Here is a 17,383-nt window from a genome sequence, read left to right on the forward strand (position 1 = left end):
TTTCAACAGACATTTGGGCTCTAATTCTGCTCCTGCTGAAGTTAATGTCAAAACTCTCATTAATCTAATGGTACAGAATCAGGCCATTGGTGAGGGTGATGCTTGCGGGGTAGAGAGAGAGCGATGGCTGTTTTGTTATGTTTTCTTGATTCAGTGCTGGCTTTATAGTTGTGTGAGATCTGCCACTGTTTTGCCACTGGGAGAGAGGTGTGGGGAGGAAGAAGTTTTATGCATTCTTAAATATTTACCAGGGTTCCTAGAGGCTGGGATGAGTGTCTATTTAATATGTTAAATTGAAATAAATAAATAAATAAAATAAAATGCATTTTAAATTTCCATGCATTACATTTCAAAGTATCTCAGGCAGGGTCAGCAAATCTTTACAGAACACTATAATGTAAGAGCTTACATTCTGCAATGGTCAATGGTGGATAGGTAAGATAGAATCCCACCAGCTCAGCTGAAAGCTGATTAAGAAGGTAGCTGGAGATGGTGCCATTTAGGGCTGTACTTTGATTGCTCACCACGTAAAACAGAGTGACAGCTTGGGAGATATTTGATGTGTTCAAAATCTGAAACAAAACAAAAGTAAAGAAACAGTGGGAGGCTACATTTCAACTTGTTAGTTTGCACATTTTATGTAATCAGTCCGAATACCAAATCAGAGAAATGTTGACTGTGATCATCATTTTCTATAAAAAGGATGTGCTCTGTTTAGCACATGTAGCTTCATTACTGAACAGGAGCAGCAGGGTCGGCTCCAGGTTTTCTGCCGCCCCAACCAGCAAAAAAATAATAATAATAAAAAAAGCCGATCAGCAGCGCTTCGGCAGCAGCTCAATCACGCTGCTCCATTCTTCGGCTGCAGCTCAAAGAGAAAGAGAGGGACTGAGGGACCTGCCGCCAAATTCCCACCAAAGACCTGGACATGCTGCCCCAATACTGAACAGAGTGCTGTCCCTTTGTATTGGCAACCCCAGGTACTTGCTTCCTTAGCTGGTGCCTGGAGCCGGCCCTGAGGTGTAGCCCTGAGTGAGGACCAGAAATTCTATTCCTGATTTTCACCACAAAATGGCAAAAATACAAGGAGGGTGAGACAGATTATTTGATAGATAAAATATTAAAAAGCCTTTACTAAGGGAAAGTGGCAGCCTCCCTCTCTCCCACCCCCTCCATGCACTCCTCAAGGGGCATCAGTCCTTTCTCTATCATCCTACTGTGGTGACATAAATCTCCTCCTCTCTCTTCCACCTTCATGGGGAAAAGGTCCTCCCCTTTCTTTCTGATCTTGTTGCTCTGTTGAATAGCTGTTTGCTCTCTTCCTCACCCCCATCTCTGAGCCTGCTTCTACGCATACTGGGTCTGGTATCTGCGAGGAGTACAGGAAGGGAAGAGGGGTGCTGAGAGAAGCTCTGTTGTACCTCCCTTCTTCTCCTATATTGCCACCCATACCAGCCACAGAGTAGGAGATTACAGAGGTATAAAAGAAAAAAATGTTAACTTTACTGCTTTTATGTAGGTTCTGCTTTATGCTTATTCATATAAATCATCATTTGATTTAACTATCTCTTTTTAGGGTTATAGTCAACACAAAATGTGTCACAGTATAGTCACTCGATAGAATTCTCTGCTCTGATTATCACTGGTGATTCTACAGGATATCAAAAACACACAGGACTGCAATCAGTAAACCCAGTGTTTGATGTATTTATCACTAACACAGGCTTTATAAGGATATGAGTACACTGCAACATAAGCCTGGGCTTGAGCTCAGCTTAAACCTAACTCCCTCTTGTATCTACACTGCAATTGCTCAGACCTGAAGGCTGGAGGGTCGGAGCTCGAGTTAAGCCAGGACCCAAGGTCCAAGCCCTATTGTTTGGCAGCACAGATGCAGTCCTGCTTGACTCAGGTCTCCAGAGTCAGTCAGAAGTATCCCACAGTTCCTTGGGACAATTTCCATAGTCCTTTCTACCCCAACAATCTGCAATCCAGTCTACTGAAAACAGAAGAACCCCCATCCCCACCCCTTTGCGAAAGGCAGTTGCTCAAGTCAGGGTTAACCCATTCTTCTCTGATTACCAATCTTCAAGCATACTATCAGAGAGCCTCCTGGGTTTGCAATGGAAAGTGAACTGATCAAGCCTTTTGTAAAGCAAACTGCTTCCTGATCACAGGAGGACAGCCAGATTTTGGTGACTCTCTGGTGCAAGGCCAGTAAAATTGTGGACTTCAGCAAAAGCACCAGGAATGACCAAGCGTACCAGCAGACAGCTAAAAAGCTGGCAGCTCTGCACGTTTTCTAGACAGATGATCATTGTAGGGAGCATATTTAGAGGCCAAAGAACGAACACGAGAAGACCAGGGACAAGAATTGAACTTCAGGCAACCTGCCAACAACATGCCCATTTGATGATTACTTTGACTAGGTCCTGGGCATTGTACCCAGCATGGAGGCATCCAGGTTTCATGAGGACCTAGTGAGCTGGGATGGTGCCCTACTGGCCCCTGAAATCAGCATGGGAACTGATGGGAGCCAGCACCAGGCTCCCAGTCAGAAGCATGAAGTGACTTTTTTAACAGAACTAATCCCAGAGCAGTAACTACATGAGTAACTTTAGACATGTAAAAAGCAACAAAGACTTCTGTGCCACCTCCTAGACTAACACGTGAGGACTCTTCACTCCCATAAATCTTTGTATGATCTTTTCAGGATCAAGTCCATGGTGCACAGCACGGATTTACAAACATGGAGCATATAGGACACAAAGAAAGGTGATTCATTCCCTTGGTTCTGATCCTGCAAACACTTGCACATCTTTAACTTTACACACACGAATAGACCCACAGTTTCTTAGTCAGAGTGCCAGAAATGACATGTTCTACACCTCAAAGTTCAGTAAAAACATAGGGAAATGTATCTTACACTTTATTGTCAGAAGGAGTTTCGCTGGAGCTGACTTGTAATCAGGGGCCTCTCTAGGTATTTTTCCGCTCCAAGCACGGCAGGCAGGCTGCCTTTGGTGGCTTGCCTGTGGGAGGTCCCCAGTCCCGCGGATTCGGCGACACGCCTGCGGGAGGTCCGCTGAAGCTGTGGGACCAGCGGACCCTCCACAGACATGCCACCGAAGGCAACCTGCCTGCTGCTCTCGTGGCGACTGGCAGAGCACACCCCTGTGGCTTGCCGCTCCAGGCACACGCTTGATGTGCTGGTGCCTGGAGCCGCTCCTGCTTGTAATAAATACAAACAGTATTAGAATGATGACTCTACTTAAACCTGAAACTCAGTAAATTTTCAATTCAGAAAAGTGACATGAATAATGATTTTTCAAATAATAAAACAACTTTTTACGCAACTGTGCTTCATCATCTTTTTTCACAAAGGTTGCATCCATAAGATCATAGTAAAATGTAAAATAGCATACCTAATTTAATATGAAAATATAAAAACATTTCCAAAGTGACTATCAAGTTTATTTTGTTGACATTAACATAATGTCTACTAGCATTCTTAACAGCAAGGAATAATCATATGTGACTTACAGATTGGCTAAAGAGTTAAATTTTACCTGAACCGTTAAGTTGTTGCTAGTGTTTAAGACCTTTCTTTCAGCATCCTCAAATGCTTTTTGTAACCGTTGCTCCATGGTCTGAACAAACTTGCATGACTGTATGTTGTCTGCTTGACCAACAAACTGCAGCTCTACAACAGGAATAGTACGTGTGTGTTTTAGTGAAAATATATTCCTAGCCTGCATAACTCCTATAATGAGTCACACCAAAATGATAAATTTAAGAAATTAAACAAGAGATAGTAATATCATGTGAGGTTTGCTTATGTTTTTAAGCAGCATTAGAAACAGTTTATCATTAAGATAAAATTCAAGAATTAAAATCTGTGATTAAAAGCATAAACAAAAGTGATATGTATGATTGCATGTTCTTCTTCAAAGGCTAAGGTACAAACGAAAAGCATTTTAAAACATGAATATCTTTAAAATCTTTAAGGATTTTAACCTCATAGGAAAGAAAAAAATCATACAGCTTCTCATTCTTTTTTCTCTGGATAATAGTATACTCAACAAGATATTTGTAATATATTTTATATGTTTATGAAATCTCTTTGAAATTCAAAATATGTCTTTACTGGCTGACCTGCTAGTGTAAGACTTCACCTACTATATGGGGAATCAATCTGGAGACACAAAGTAAGTATGGACCAATTCCCCCAAATTCTCCTATTAATCTGCACTGAGCACTGCAGCAGAGAGGTTAAAATGATAACCCAGGTTTAGGATGTTCGGAATCCAAGACCCCAGTTGGTCCAGCCAGACCCTATATGCATACATGGGGCTCCCGGCATCATAGGAAATACATAATATTCTTCAGAATACATTTCACGTATTTAGTTCAAGGTCTGAGGATTTCAAATATTTAAATGTATTGGGTCCAATTCATCCCAGGTGTAACTCCACTGTTTTCAGTGGAGTTGCACCCGGGATAAAGATGTCCCACCATTCTCATGTTTAAAAGAGACAAGGCACAAACAATGGGTACTCCTGGAGGAATTCTGTGCCACTGTGCAATGCAGAATTTTGCAGAAATTAACATTGTTCATGCAGAATTTCCTTCCCCCCAGTGGAAATGGGCTGCAGTGCTGCTGGCCAGCACTAGGGGCCACTGGTCCTGGCAGAGCCCAGCTTGCATATAAAAGACACTGCTGCGGGGAGGGAGAGGGAGCTAGAGGGTTTCTGGCAACTGTAGTTCCCAGCACCCTTTGAGGGAAGTAGAGCATGCAGGAAACTCCAGGTAAGCCTGGGACCTGAGCATCAGGCTGTTTCTCCCTCTGTATCCCTGGGCTCTGAGAGGGAGGGGGGTGGGTGTCTGGGCAAGGGGCCCTCCAGCTGGATTCTGGGGAGGAGAGGGTTCAGGTGCATTGGCTGGGGGGGTGACACAGATGGTCTCTGAGGGAGAGGGGTTCTGGGTGTCTGGCCCCCTGGCTGGGCTTTGGGGGGATGGGAGGTGGGAAGAGGGTAGAGAAACAGGAACTGGGTTGTCATAAGGGTTTCTTTAACTCTCTACTCCTGGGGGAAATTTTGTGTGTGTCCATATTGTTACAGACATACTTGCTGACAGGTATTTTGAAATAAATTACCAAAATAATTGAAACTGGCATGATTATGTAGTGTTATTTTGACAAATAAAATTTGCAGAATTTTAAAATATTGTGCACAGAACGCCCCCAGGAGTAAATGGGACTGCACACATGGAACTGGGTACCAAAATTTAGCTCACTGTTTTCTCTGAGAGGAACTGATGGCTGAACTGACAGTAAGTTGTGTAGTATGAAGAAAGCCTGAGACATAAGCCCTAGGCCTGGTATGAGGCAGAACCTGCTTATAGAACCTGGCAAGAAGAGGGCTGATATTGCAGAAATACACATTCCTAAGAAGTGCTAAGTACAGAGTACTCACGCAAATACATCTTGATATGAAGGATGGTACAAAAACATTCCCCAAGGATGACAGAAACACACTGACCCCTCCTAAAAGACAAGGTCAGGATGACAGTGCATAACTTGTTTGTATTGGTATATAAAGATGTATCTCAGAGGGAGTGTCTTTGGCCAGCCTAGGGACAGTTGAAAGTCCCGCCACTGACTGAGCTGATACATACATATCTTAGTATCCTCATAGAATGCCAGGTGCTATTACCATGCTTCGTCAACAATAAATCTGGCTGGGCGCCTTCGTACCTTAACTTTTCTTGTGGTCACTGGGCAGTTCGCTTGAGGGGTGCTGTGCTAACTGTCTGCGCAGAGCTGGGATAGCACACAGGAAGAACACACACACGCAGCCAACTATCTAACCACAAGTCGTGCAACTGTTACACCAGATATGTGATTTTGTTACTTGCCTGTTTTCAGCTGGAAGTGGTATGCAGGTAATGGATTCCATGGCAAGGCCAGTACAGCAACAGACTGAAGATTTGGCACATGCTGCTTTATGTCCGCTGTGGTGTTGCTAATACCATAAGCAATGAGCATTTCAATAACAACAGCAGGTATAAAAACCAACCTCCCCTTCGTAACGTAGTAACCAACTGTCACATTGTTTGATTGTTCCAGAATTTCAACCTAAAACACACAGGGAAAATGTCTTTTTTTAATTTCCATTTTAACTACCAAGCTATTGGATTTTTTCATTCTGAATGGGATTTCCTAGAGGTTTTGCATGTAATCTCCTTTAGGGCAGGAGGGAAGCAGGTGGTGCAATATACAGCAATTTTAATTTTGAATCAAAATCTAAAGTTCCCATCCTGAAAACCCTGATACACAAGTAACTTCACACACAAGAAGTTACACTAAGTTGTCATGTGTGTGTCAATGTTTCCAGTCTCAGGACCAAAAGAGTGTAAGGATAAAATTGTTCACTTCCTGACCCCCTGACTTCACTTGGGGCTCTGTTCTGTGCACTCAGCGCTCTCTCGACAGGCAAAGCTATCATTGCAATCAGCAGAAGTTCTGGGCACAGACCAACAGCAAAATGAGCACAACAGTGAGCCACAGCAAAGAACAGGAATAAAAAGAAAAAAATTGCCCCAAGAACCTACAATTTCTTGGGTTGTTAGGCTCAAAACTTGTCCCTAGCACTACATCAAGTTGGGCTCCTCCATTAAAGGGGAGAGGAACACAACCCAGAAGCAGAGGAGTGACAGTACAGCTACTCTGCAGCCTGTATAGCCATCACAGGGTACAAGCTCTCTAAGCTCACTACTGCCATCTTCCCTTGGCTACTTAGCACGCGAAAGGGAAAGGAGAAATCTGCAGAGTTATAGCTCCACAAAAAAAACAGACTTTCCACAATTTATTCAAATAGTATTTTTGGCCTTCCTCCATCATTTTTATCAATGTTACCTTTTTGTGTCTTTATTTACAGCCAATACGCTGTAAGCAGAGCTGTGCAAAGAACCCCCTGTTTATAGTAATAGGAGCTCCATCCCTCACTTTATACAGAATATGGTTCTAAGAATCTATTTCATTCTGAGTTTACATTCCTGATAACCCAGAATTTCATGTCATTTACATGGAAAGTAATGAACATGCCACTCTAATTTATTTTAGTAGAAATTGTTTTCTCCCAACTGCAGGGTTTTTTTGTCACTGTAGAAGCGAATGTATGAGGTACTAGGCTTCCAAAGTGGAGGATGGATGGACAGCAGTGACAACCCATTTACTGGCCATGCTGTTGCAGCTGATCCGTATTAAGCTGTGGAAGCACTTGGCTCTCTACATGGCTGTACTCATTCCTGGCCTTCAAGAGGAAGAAGCTGCTGCTGTCAGTAGCCATCTCCCACAATGTGCCAAAAAGACAACTACCGCTCTTCCTCCTTTTTACTTTTTAAAATAAAATGACAGCCACCATAAAAGTAACCCTAAAATTGTTAGAGCCCACATAGTGTTTGGGCCACCCCTGCCTTTCTTCCCTGTGAAAGTTACCAAAAGCCATGCACTTTTCTCCAAAACAGATTGCCACCTCTACAATGCACCCAATTTCTGCAAATAAAATTCCCCCCTTGACTTGCCCACAAAGCAGCCCAATAAAGTTGCAGCCAATTTTTAACAAATAAAAAAATCAGAGGCTTTTGTAGAAAAGACCGTTTTATTTCTGGTTTAAAGAAGATTAATAGAAATGCTGTATCTTCAGAACAACAAAAACCTGACTGCAAATGACAGAGAAATACTGTATACGCTCGTATTTACAGTTAGCCTGCTAAACTCAGCTACAAAGAGTTATACAACAAGCTGTTACATCAGAACTTATAGAAAAACAAGTTAAATAAAATCTAACCATAAAAAGGAGAAATGAGAGCTAAAGCAAATCTTTGTCCCTTGAAATGCTGAATTGCCATTTGGACTTAAACATATCAGTGAAGTTCTCAGATGCATAGAGAACTGTATTATTTAAAGACTAAAGTAAACTCTCCAAAACATATCAATTTGCCATTAATTGCATGCACAATCAAAACAGTCTGTTATTAAACAATAATGATGTTATGAAAATTTTGGGGGAAAAATGTTTTCTTCTTTATCTGTCATTGGCAATAAAATTTAAAAGCCTCAGAATGTGTAATTCTAAATCCTTTTTTTTTTTTTAAGCTCCAAACACAAGTTTTCTGCCTTTTTGTTTTTGTTTTTGGGCAGGGGCAGGCTTTGATGAGGTGAAAGAGAAGGAAAAAAATTTGGGTAAACTATGGGGTTAAATATGCTAACCATTGCATAGCCAAAAACAAGCCTGCCATATGCCATGCATCTTGTCTCTCACACGTTTGGCAGCCCTGAGATCTCTCACATGCAGCAGGGCTGCAGGAAGGGCCTGCTGGCCTTCAAGGGCCATTGCAGTACCAGCTGAGCAACCAGCCAGGCAGCCTCAGCTTCTCATAACACTGCTCTCTCTGCTAGAGCCAAGTGGATAAGGAACAGTTGGGAAAAGAAGGCGATGACTCCCTCAACCGTCCAGTAGTTAATACCATCCTTAGAATATCTAGTACTAGTTCACGGACTGAATGCCATTCAGTACACAATTCCATCAAAGGGTACCTGGTTCTGCATATCACACACCCAAACTACTGAGTTTTGAGGATCTTGGAGGTCTTATGCCTTTTTGCTTGAATTGGGTCTAAGGCATATGAGATGAGATACAGGATTTAGAAACTAACTAGGATGCCCTTAATTCATATTATTAAAAACACAAAAAACAAAACAAAAACAAAATCTTTCACAGACTACTAATATTCAGTACAAAAGTTTGTTTTTTGGGGGGGGGGGTGAAAGAGACTTATTTTACCATATAAGCTAACTAAGCTTGCTTACTTGAGCATTGACATTTTGGTTGAAAGCTTGTCTCAATGCTTGGGTGAGTCCTTTTGTCACATTCTCTTTTAAGGAATTGCTGGTCAGCAGCCTTCTTGTGTTCAGGAACAGAACTGTTGAACAACACCAAGTTACACATTAGTTTGAAACATCAATATGCTGTTTGCTTGAGGGTTGGTTTATTTTTTCTTCTAATTTTGATCACAGTCATTCGGTCATAACTCAAAGGGGATCCAGTAAGAAGCCATGCTGTGCATCTGGCACACGGAAGATAAATACTGCAAGAGCTAGCCAAGGCTCAGAGTTCTCCAGTCCTCTGTGTACAAGGCCTATTTTGCAGGGTTGGTGCAAGGATATTTTGCGCCCTAGGCAAAACTTCCACCTTGCGCCCCCCTCTTCTTCCCCTCCCCCCAGTGCATCACTTATTATAAACTTTCAAAAATGAATACTGCATAATGTGGTATTGTTCATTACAATTAATACAAAGGGGTCAGAGGAGATGATCACAACGGTCCCTTCTGGCCTGGGGGAACCTCTGAGCAAGGAGGAGGCTGAGAATGCCCCCAGCTCACAGGGTCTCTAAACGTTCCCAGGCTATGAGTACTTCACCCCCCAAGGGGGACCCAGGGACAAGGAGGGCAGAGCCAGGCTCTCCCAGGGAGCAGGTGAGGGTCTCCCTGGGGATCAGGGCACAGGGCCACCGGGGGGGAGGGTGTTGGTGTTTGGAAGCGGCACCTGCACCAGCTCTTTCCCCTCCGTCGTGCTGCAGGGTTTAGTGTCACTTTCCCTCGCCCCAGGAGGCGGCTGCGCCCAGCCCCAGGCAGGGCACGTTGGAGAGTGAAGCTCACTTGAGCTCAGGACTGCATCCTGCCTCCCCCAACGGCAATTTATTATAGAAATTGTCCAAACTTTCGTTGATCAGTTGATTGTTCTGGGGCAAAGACTGGATCATTTATTCGTGGCATTTTTGTAGAATACTTTGCAGACAGACTAAGGGCTAGTCTACAGTAGAAGTGCTACATGGACGCAGCTACTCCAATGAAGATGCTCTATGCCGACCAGAGAGTATATGCATATATTTAGAGGGGAGATGGCATTAAAGGCTGATAACAGAGGACACTCAGGAGCATCTCCACTCCGTCCTAGAGAAGGTACATACAATGCCGCAACAGCACATACACAACTGGATTTTAATACAATGTGCCCCAAAAGTATTAAACCTACTTCAATAAGGTTTAGCTTAATTCAGTAAAGTTTATCTTAATTCCATAAGGTTGTTCAAGATATTACAGGATATTGTCAGTCTGTCACAGCTGCTGCACATGTTGTGTTAGTGCTGCAGATATTTAGGAGCCTGAGACATAGGAATAAGAATATAATATATCCAAGAGATGATCATTTCCAGATTTCACTCTCCCGAGCCCCTCTCATGCCTGTATAAATTGGCAGACTCTTTTATCTAGACCTCCACCTTCCTTCCGTAACTCTCATTGCTAAGTATCTAATGTGGTGATACACTATGCCAGCGGTTCTCAATCAGAAGTACACACAGGTCTTCTGGGGGTACATCAACTCATCTAGATATTTGTCTAGTTTTACAACAGGTTACATAAAAAGCACTAGCCAAGTCAGTACAAACTAAAATTTTATACAATGACTTTTTTATACTGCTCTATATACTATACACTGAAATGCAAGTACAATATTTATATTCCAATTGATTTATTTTATAATTTTATGGAAAAAACGAGAATAAGCAATTTTTCAGTAATAAACACTTTTATATTTTTATGTCTGAGTTGGTAGCAAGTAGTTTTTAAGTGAGGTGAAACTTGGGCTATGCAAGACAAATCAGAGTCCTGAAAGGGGTACAGCAGTCTGGAAAGGTTGAGAAATATTGCACTACACCACCAACTTAAGTCCCTTATACAGTAACTCCTCACTTAACGTTGTAGCTATGTTACTGAAAAATGCGACTTTAAGCGAAACAATGTTAAGCGAATCCAATTTCCCCACAAGAATTAATGTAAATGTGGGGGTTAGGTTCCAGGGAAATTTTTTTCACCAGACAAAAACTATTTATTATATATATCTATATATAGATATAGCTAAATAGATATAGATATACACACAGTATACGTTTTAAACAAACAATTTGATACTGTGCACAGCCATGATGATTGTGAAGCTTGGTTGAGGTGGTGAAGTTAGAGAGTGGAAGAGAGTGGGATATTTCCCAGGGAATGCCTTGCTGCTAAATCAGTGGTTCTCAAACTTTTGTACTGGTGACCCCTTTCACATAACAAGACTCTGAGTGCGACCCCTCCCCATATAAATTAAAAATACTTTTTTATATATTTAACACCTTTATAAACACTGGAGGCAAAGCAGGGTTTGGGGTAGAGGCTGACAGCTCGTGACCTCCCCATGTAATAATCTTATGACCCCCTGAGGGGTCCCGACCCCCAGTTTGAGAACCCTTGTGCTAAACGCTGAACTAGCACTCGGCTGAGCCCTCAAGGGTTAACACTGGTTAATGTAGCCTCTCACTCCACAAGGCAGCAGGAATGGAGGGAGAGGAGACAGCATAGCAGACAGAGACAGACACACACCTTGTATGTGGGAGAGAGAGAGAGATGCACACTGCCCCTGACCCACTCTTAAGTGCATTGTCTTTTTAAGTGGATCAGGAAGTTGAGACCAGCAGCTGCTGCCCCGAGTTTTCTCTGTCTATCTCCCTCCATGTCCCTTCCCTGCTCTATATGGAGAAGGGGTAGGCGGGGTGCAGGAGCAGGGGGGTGGTGGACACGCCGACATTAGCTCCCCATCTTCACAGCAAGCAGGAGACTTGGGGAGCAGCTCCAAGGCAGAGAGCATGAGCAGCACGTGGCAGTGAGGGGAGGGACAGCTGCAATTGCTAGCCTGCTGGGCAGCTGCTGCACAGGGAACTTAGGGGAGCCGCGTCAGGCCCGGTGCTTCCATTAGGCGACCCTACGTGGCCACCTAGGGCGCCAGGATTCGAGGGGTGGCATTTTGTGCGTTCCCCATGGGGCGCACAGGAGCTTCCGGCTCCGCTCCCGTCGCGCCGCCGAAGAAGGACCTTCTGCCAACGTGCCGCGGAAAACAGTGGCAGGCAATTGAGCAGCTCAATGATTGCCGCTGTCACCTGCGGCATTTCGGCGGGGGGTCCTTCTTTGGTGGCACGATGGGAGCGGAACCGGAAGCTCCCGCACACCCCGTGGGGAGCGCACAAAATGCCGCCCCCCTAATTCTGCCTAGGGCTCCAGAAACTCTGGCGCCACTCCTGAGCAGCGCGCTGATTTGTGGGGGGGCCTCTGGTCCACCTTGGTTACAAGCCTCCACCAGCTAGTTGCAATGGGCTGCTCTTCCTGCCAGCAGTGGACAAAGCAGGCGGCTGCCAAACTACGTTAGAAGGAACATGGCACAACTTTAAAGGAGCATGTTCCCAAACTGATCAGCAAGGTAACAACGAAACAACATTAACTGGGGACGAATTTAAGTGAGGAGTTACTGTACTGGCAAAAAAATGATTTCTGAGGACCCATTCAATTTACTATTCTTAGGAGTGGCCTTACCTTAGCTTTAAGAAACCAAGATTAGAACCATGACAAATGGTGCTATTATCAGAAATTTAGTACAGTATGTCAACATGTGACAATAAAATATTTTGAAAATGTATGATATGAAATGCTAAACATTGCTTTGAAATTTTTCGGTACGTAGGACTTTACAGAATAACATACCATTCCATATCAGAATAAAAGTCTATCTAGTATATTAACATGTCTCAATCTGTTACCTCTGCCCGTCACTGTAGAGGAAGGAACAAACTATCATAATATGCTTGACCACCATGCAGCTTACCTTCTTTAAGTATATATATGGTGAAATGTAAAAGTATATACATAAATCTATTATCTATATTTACAAACCTCACCATCACCTATCTATTTGGCTTGTTAGTGTAGTCATCCCCATTGTATCTAATCCCCACATTTAGCCCTTAAATTATTTAGTAAACTAACCAGTATTTAAACAACTTTTCTATTTATGATGAACTATACTTCATACAAAACTAATGTATTTCTAATCAAACAAGCTGAGTATAGAGCCATACCTGATTTAACCATGAGGTTACTGGACAGCTGGCATTCTGGAGGGGAAACTGTTGTCACATTAGCGAAAGTTGCAATTGCAGTTGTAGGAGCAGCAGAATTGTTTTCCACTGGAGCAGGGGGGAGCCTAGTTGTTTTCGCTGATGCTGTAATAGATGTCAAAGCTGCTGTAATTGTCAGTGGATATGCAGTTGATGTTTTGGTGATTTCTGAGCTTGTGAATTTCTTGGTGTCAGGTACTGTGGTTTCTGTCTGTCTTTGTGTGTGTGTTGTGGATGTCAGTGTGGAAGCTGTGACTGTGCTAACTTTATTGGTTAGAAACATAACAGTGGTGTGGGGGGGTGATGTAGGTGTGTGTCTTGGTGCAAACAGAAAGTTTGTATGTGCTGGTACTGTCGATGTCATTTTTGAGGCACTGTTATTTTTTGCTAGTGTTGATATCAGTGTGCTTAATGCTGTCACAGACAGCAAGGGTACATTTTCAGTGCCTAGAGAAAACAAGGACGAAGTTGGCGCAGATTTTCCTGTTACTGATTTTACTTCTGAAGTTGCTACTGTAGGTATTGCACCCGCCGACACTGAAGGTAGCACTGTAATGACAGAATGGGTAAAGTTGGTTGCTGGCAAAAAAGCAGAGGTTATTTGTGTTGGTGATGCATGGACAGAAGTTATGATGACTGACTGCAAAGCATTGGTGGTAAGTGTTTGCGATGGGGTGCCATTGATAGATTTATTGGGTACAGCAACTGTAATTAGAATATCACCTGTACCATTTGCATGCCATGTCTCTGTACTAAACGTAGCTTGTTTTTGAATAACACTAGTCAAGTGACTAGGTGGTTCTGAAACAGAGCTGTTTGTAAAGTCTGTCAAATTTCCTGAAGTCACGTATTTTTCTGTAGTTAGAATAGATATCGGTGTTGAACTTGAAAACTGTTTGGCTACTGGAAAGGAAGAAATTGTTGGTTGTGTACCACTGACAGAACTAATTTTATTATTAGCTGAGACAATCAAATTATCAGCGAATTGAGAAGCCAATGGTAGCTCAGACTGTGTTGTGTATAAGGCTTTTGTTGATGAAGAAACTTTTTCACCATGGGTTGTCTGAGATTTCAGAGTGCTAGAAGCAGTACTTGTATCATCAGCTGAAAAATCCTTCACTGTAGGCAAATACAGATGGGGGGATATTTCAAAGTTTGCAGTGAAGTTAGTGTCCCTGAGAGTGAAGAATTCAGTAACATTTTGAGTTGTGGCAATATCTTTTTCTGACTGTGCTGCAGGTAGAGCTGTAGTGGTAGCGTGGGACGAATACTGAACACTGGACATTTCCAGGGCAGATGAATGTTTGTTAAATTGTGTGAAATTAGGAGACTTAATTTCAGTCAACGGTGAAGTTGAAACATTTTGATTAGATGTTGCAGGTGTAGATGTTTCTAAAGTTACAGAGATAGAAGCAGTTTGTTTGTTTGTAACATCATTTATTTGCGGTTGCAGACCTGAAATTGTTGAATATGGGGCATGATACCCAGTTTCTAATGAAGAAGTGCTTGGAGAAACTTCTATTATTGGACTGTTGGTTGTTTCTTTTACTGACAGAACACTAACACCAGCTGAAGTAAGCACGGCTGTAGTAGCCCATTCAGAAGCTGAAGCAGTAATTATAGGTATCTTTGTAGTATCTAAACTGCTTTCAGAGGCAGCATTTGAAATACTAGAGAAAGCTGATGCTGGGCTGTGTGGGGCTTCTGTTGCTGGAACAAATGATGGCAATGCATATAATTCTGAAGGCACAATAGTGGTCCATGGTTTTTTATCACCTGTGATTGAAACATGATCAGTGGAAAAATCAGGTTTATTTAAAGCTGGTAAAGGGGCAAATTCTATATGTGGAGTGACAATGGTGAATGCTCCTGTATTTGTTTCTTCATTTTCTGTTAAGTCTACAGCTGGATTTTCTCCATTAAAAGCTGAAAGCTGTGAAGTTGTAGAATTATGAATAGCAGGTGTATCTTTAATAGTGAACACAGATTTTGAAAGGCCTGTATTGGGAGTGGGTAATGATACTGCAGATGTAGTAACAGAACCAATGATTTCTGTTTGCAAAATACTTTCACGCAGCATTGTTCCTGTTGTGTGTTTCCTGGATCGAGTTTCTGGAGAAACTCTGGAACGATGAGATCCATAAGAAAGGACCTTATTAGCATGTATGTTAGTGTACACTTTGGCTGTACCACCTGTTTCGAAAGACTGATGGGGTGCCTCTCTAACTGAATAGCCATCAAAAGGTTGCAAAGTATGTTCAAAATCACTTGATAATACCACTGTATTTTCCTCATAAACTGTATCAGTTACCTCTTTTCCAAAAACTTGACTGACTGACACTGTTGAGTGAGGGGACGAAATATTTATTAGAGGGAATGCAGAAGTGTTCTCATAGGCTGGTGCTGAGTTTGTTGCATTGCTAGTATGTGCTATAATATTAAAAGTATGATTTGTCACAGTCATTAAGGAAGATTCTTTATCTCTTGAATAAGGAAATATGGTTTTTCTGAAAAGAAAGTCTGATATACTTGTAGGTGCTGGTGGTGGAACTATTGCATTGCTAGTGCTTATTGCATCTGGAATAAATGTTCTTGGCACAGTAAAGGGAGACCTATTTTCTGTTGAATGGGAGACTCCCATTGGGCTATTAGAAGCTGGTGATAAAAATATTGCCTTGGCAGAACCCGACATATCGTTAGTTGATGTGGAAGACTGATGATTTGTCACTTTTGGTAATGCAGATATAGTGCCCACGGTATGAAAGAATGAAGTACTAACCATTGGAATCTCTGATTTACTATTAAAAGCTGGTGATGATGCAGCTGGGCTGACGACACTCTCTCTGTCAGTCACCATTGCCTTGAATGGCAGATTGGTGGGTATTGCTCCAGAAGAAGACACGTTATCTGTTGAGTGAGACAATGAAGTTCTTTCAGTAGGAAGCCATGACACAGTTTCAGAAGCTATTGGTAGGAAAGACTGAGAGGATATTACTGACAGCGAAGTAGGAGAGTGTGCAGATAGTAGGGACATACTTTCTGATGGTGACACTCTTCCCATTGTCTTTGTGGAATGTCTCAGTGTTGATCCAAAGCTCTTAAGTGATGTGGTACCTGTGACCTTTTTGGGACCCCTTCTGGATAATGTGTGATTCACTATACTGGAATTTACAGCAGTGACTGTGCTTGGTGGATTAACTCTGCTTGCACTAAAATGAGAGTCAGCTGAATCTATGTGGAAGGAACTTTCAGTATCTGTGGATAAAGGCACTTTGGTGGGTAGTACAGTCAACTTAGAAAAGATAATGGTATGAGGTGATTGTATTACCAATGGAGAAAATGATGGTGATGGAACAGTTGCAAGAATGTCTGATCCTGATGTGCTTTCTTTTGAAATGGAGGGTGTTTCTAATGATGTTAGCTGAGATGGCACAGCAGTACTTGAATGTGTCATTGATGGTTTTGTGGACAATGTGGCAAACATACTGATTTGAGGCAAACCTGATACAATAGCTGTTTCATCTACATCTTGAGATGATGACCTCACTGGTGATTCAGCTGAAACTTCAGAAGGCTCCTGGGATGCACTATTTCCACTGCCTTGGTAAAGAGTGGGTGAAAAATTAGTTTGATCCATAGTTCTGGCGCCAGTCAGTGTTGTTTTTATTATCTGAAGCAAGTTTGCATTCTCCAGTGTTTGTCTCATTGACATGTCAGCCATTGAGGAAGACTTAATTTCTGTTGAAGGCCATGTTGGTGAAAATATAGATCTCCAGTTAGCAAGAGACTCTGTAGAGGGGGCAACATTTGTTTGGTGTTGTTTGGTACCTGTAAAACAATAATTAAAATGAATATTTTGCAAAAAAGTGTTATCTTGATACACTACACCAGTGAATCTGAACAGGACATGTTTAATCCTAGGTAAATGACATTTCTTTGTGCTGGAAGGACATAATGAATAAACAATCAGACAAAGTTAAAAAATATGAACATGAGAAGTGCAATATGAGTAAACATAACTGTCTCATTGTTTCATTACACAGAAAAATAAAAGATAGCGCTAAGCTTTACTTACAGTGATAATACAAAATAATTACGGATATTGCTCATAAACTAGGATGGCTTAACCTACTAGGAAGCTAACTTGTTGCACTTGAGACAAATTCTGATGTTATCATCTTCATACTGTGTCAAAATATTATATGCAGTGTAGTTATAACTATGTTGGTCCCAGGATATTAGAGACAAAAGGTGGGTGAGATAATATCTTTTATTGGACCGGCTTCTGCTAGTGAGAGAGAAGCTCAAATGCTCATCTCTCCCACCAACAAAAG

The 17,383-nt window shown here is 42.2% G+C and overlaps 1 protein-coding gene across 4 annotated transcripts in view; it reads right to left on the minus strand.

Moving 5' to 3' along the window:
- KIAA1549L (KIAA1549 like) overlaps nucleotides 1-16,867 on the minus strand; it is a 104,348-nt gene extending 87,481 nt beyond the window's left edge. For 2 of the 4 annotated variants that reach the window (XM_032769828.2, XM_075065199.1), the window contains exons 1-5: nucleotides 13,011-16,867; nucleotides 8,873-8,985; nucleotides 5,917-6,136; nucleotides 3,570-3,703; nucleotides 410-572 (exon numbers count right to left, since the gene is read on the minus strand). In XM_032769828.2, coding sequence (XP_032625719.2) covers nucleotides 410-572; nucleotides 3,570-3,703; nucleotides 5,917-6,136; nucleotides 8,873-8,985; nucleotides 13,011-16,770 — 4,390 coding nt within the window. In that variant the 5' untranslated portion in view covers nucleotides 16,771-16,867. The remainder of the gene's footprint in view (nucleotides 1-409; nucleotides 573-3,569; nucleotides 3,704-5,916; nucleotides 6,137-8,872; nucleotides 8,986-13,010) is intronic. The other 2 variants (XM_075065201.1, XM_075065200.1) reach the window with 2 other exon arrangements.
- Nucleotides 16,868-17,383: the final 516 nt, after the last annotated feature.

This window comes from Chelonoidis abingdonii, chromosome 4 (genome assembly GCF_003597395.2).
Source record: "Chelonoidis abingdonii isolate Lonesome George chromosome 4, CheloAbing_2.0, whole genome shotgun sequence".
Classification (NCBI taxonomy): Eukaryota; Metazoa; Chordata; order Testudines; family Testudinidae; genus Chelonoidis; species Chelonoidis abingdonii.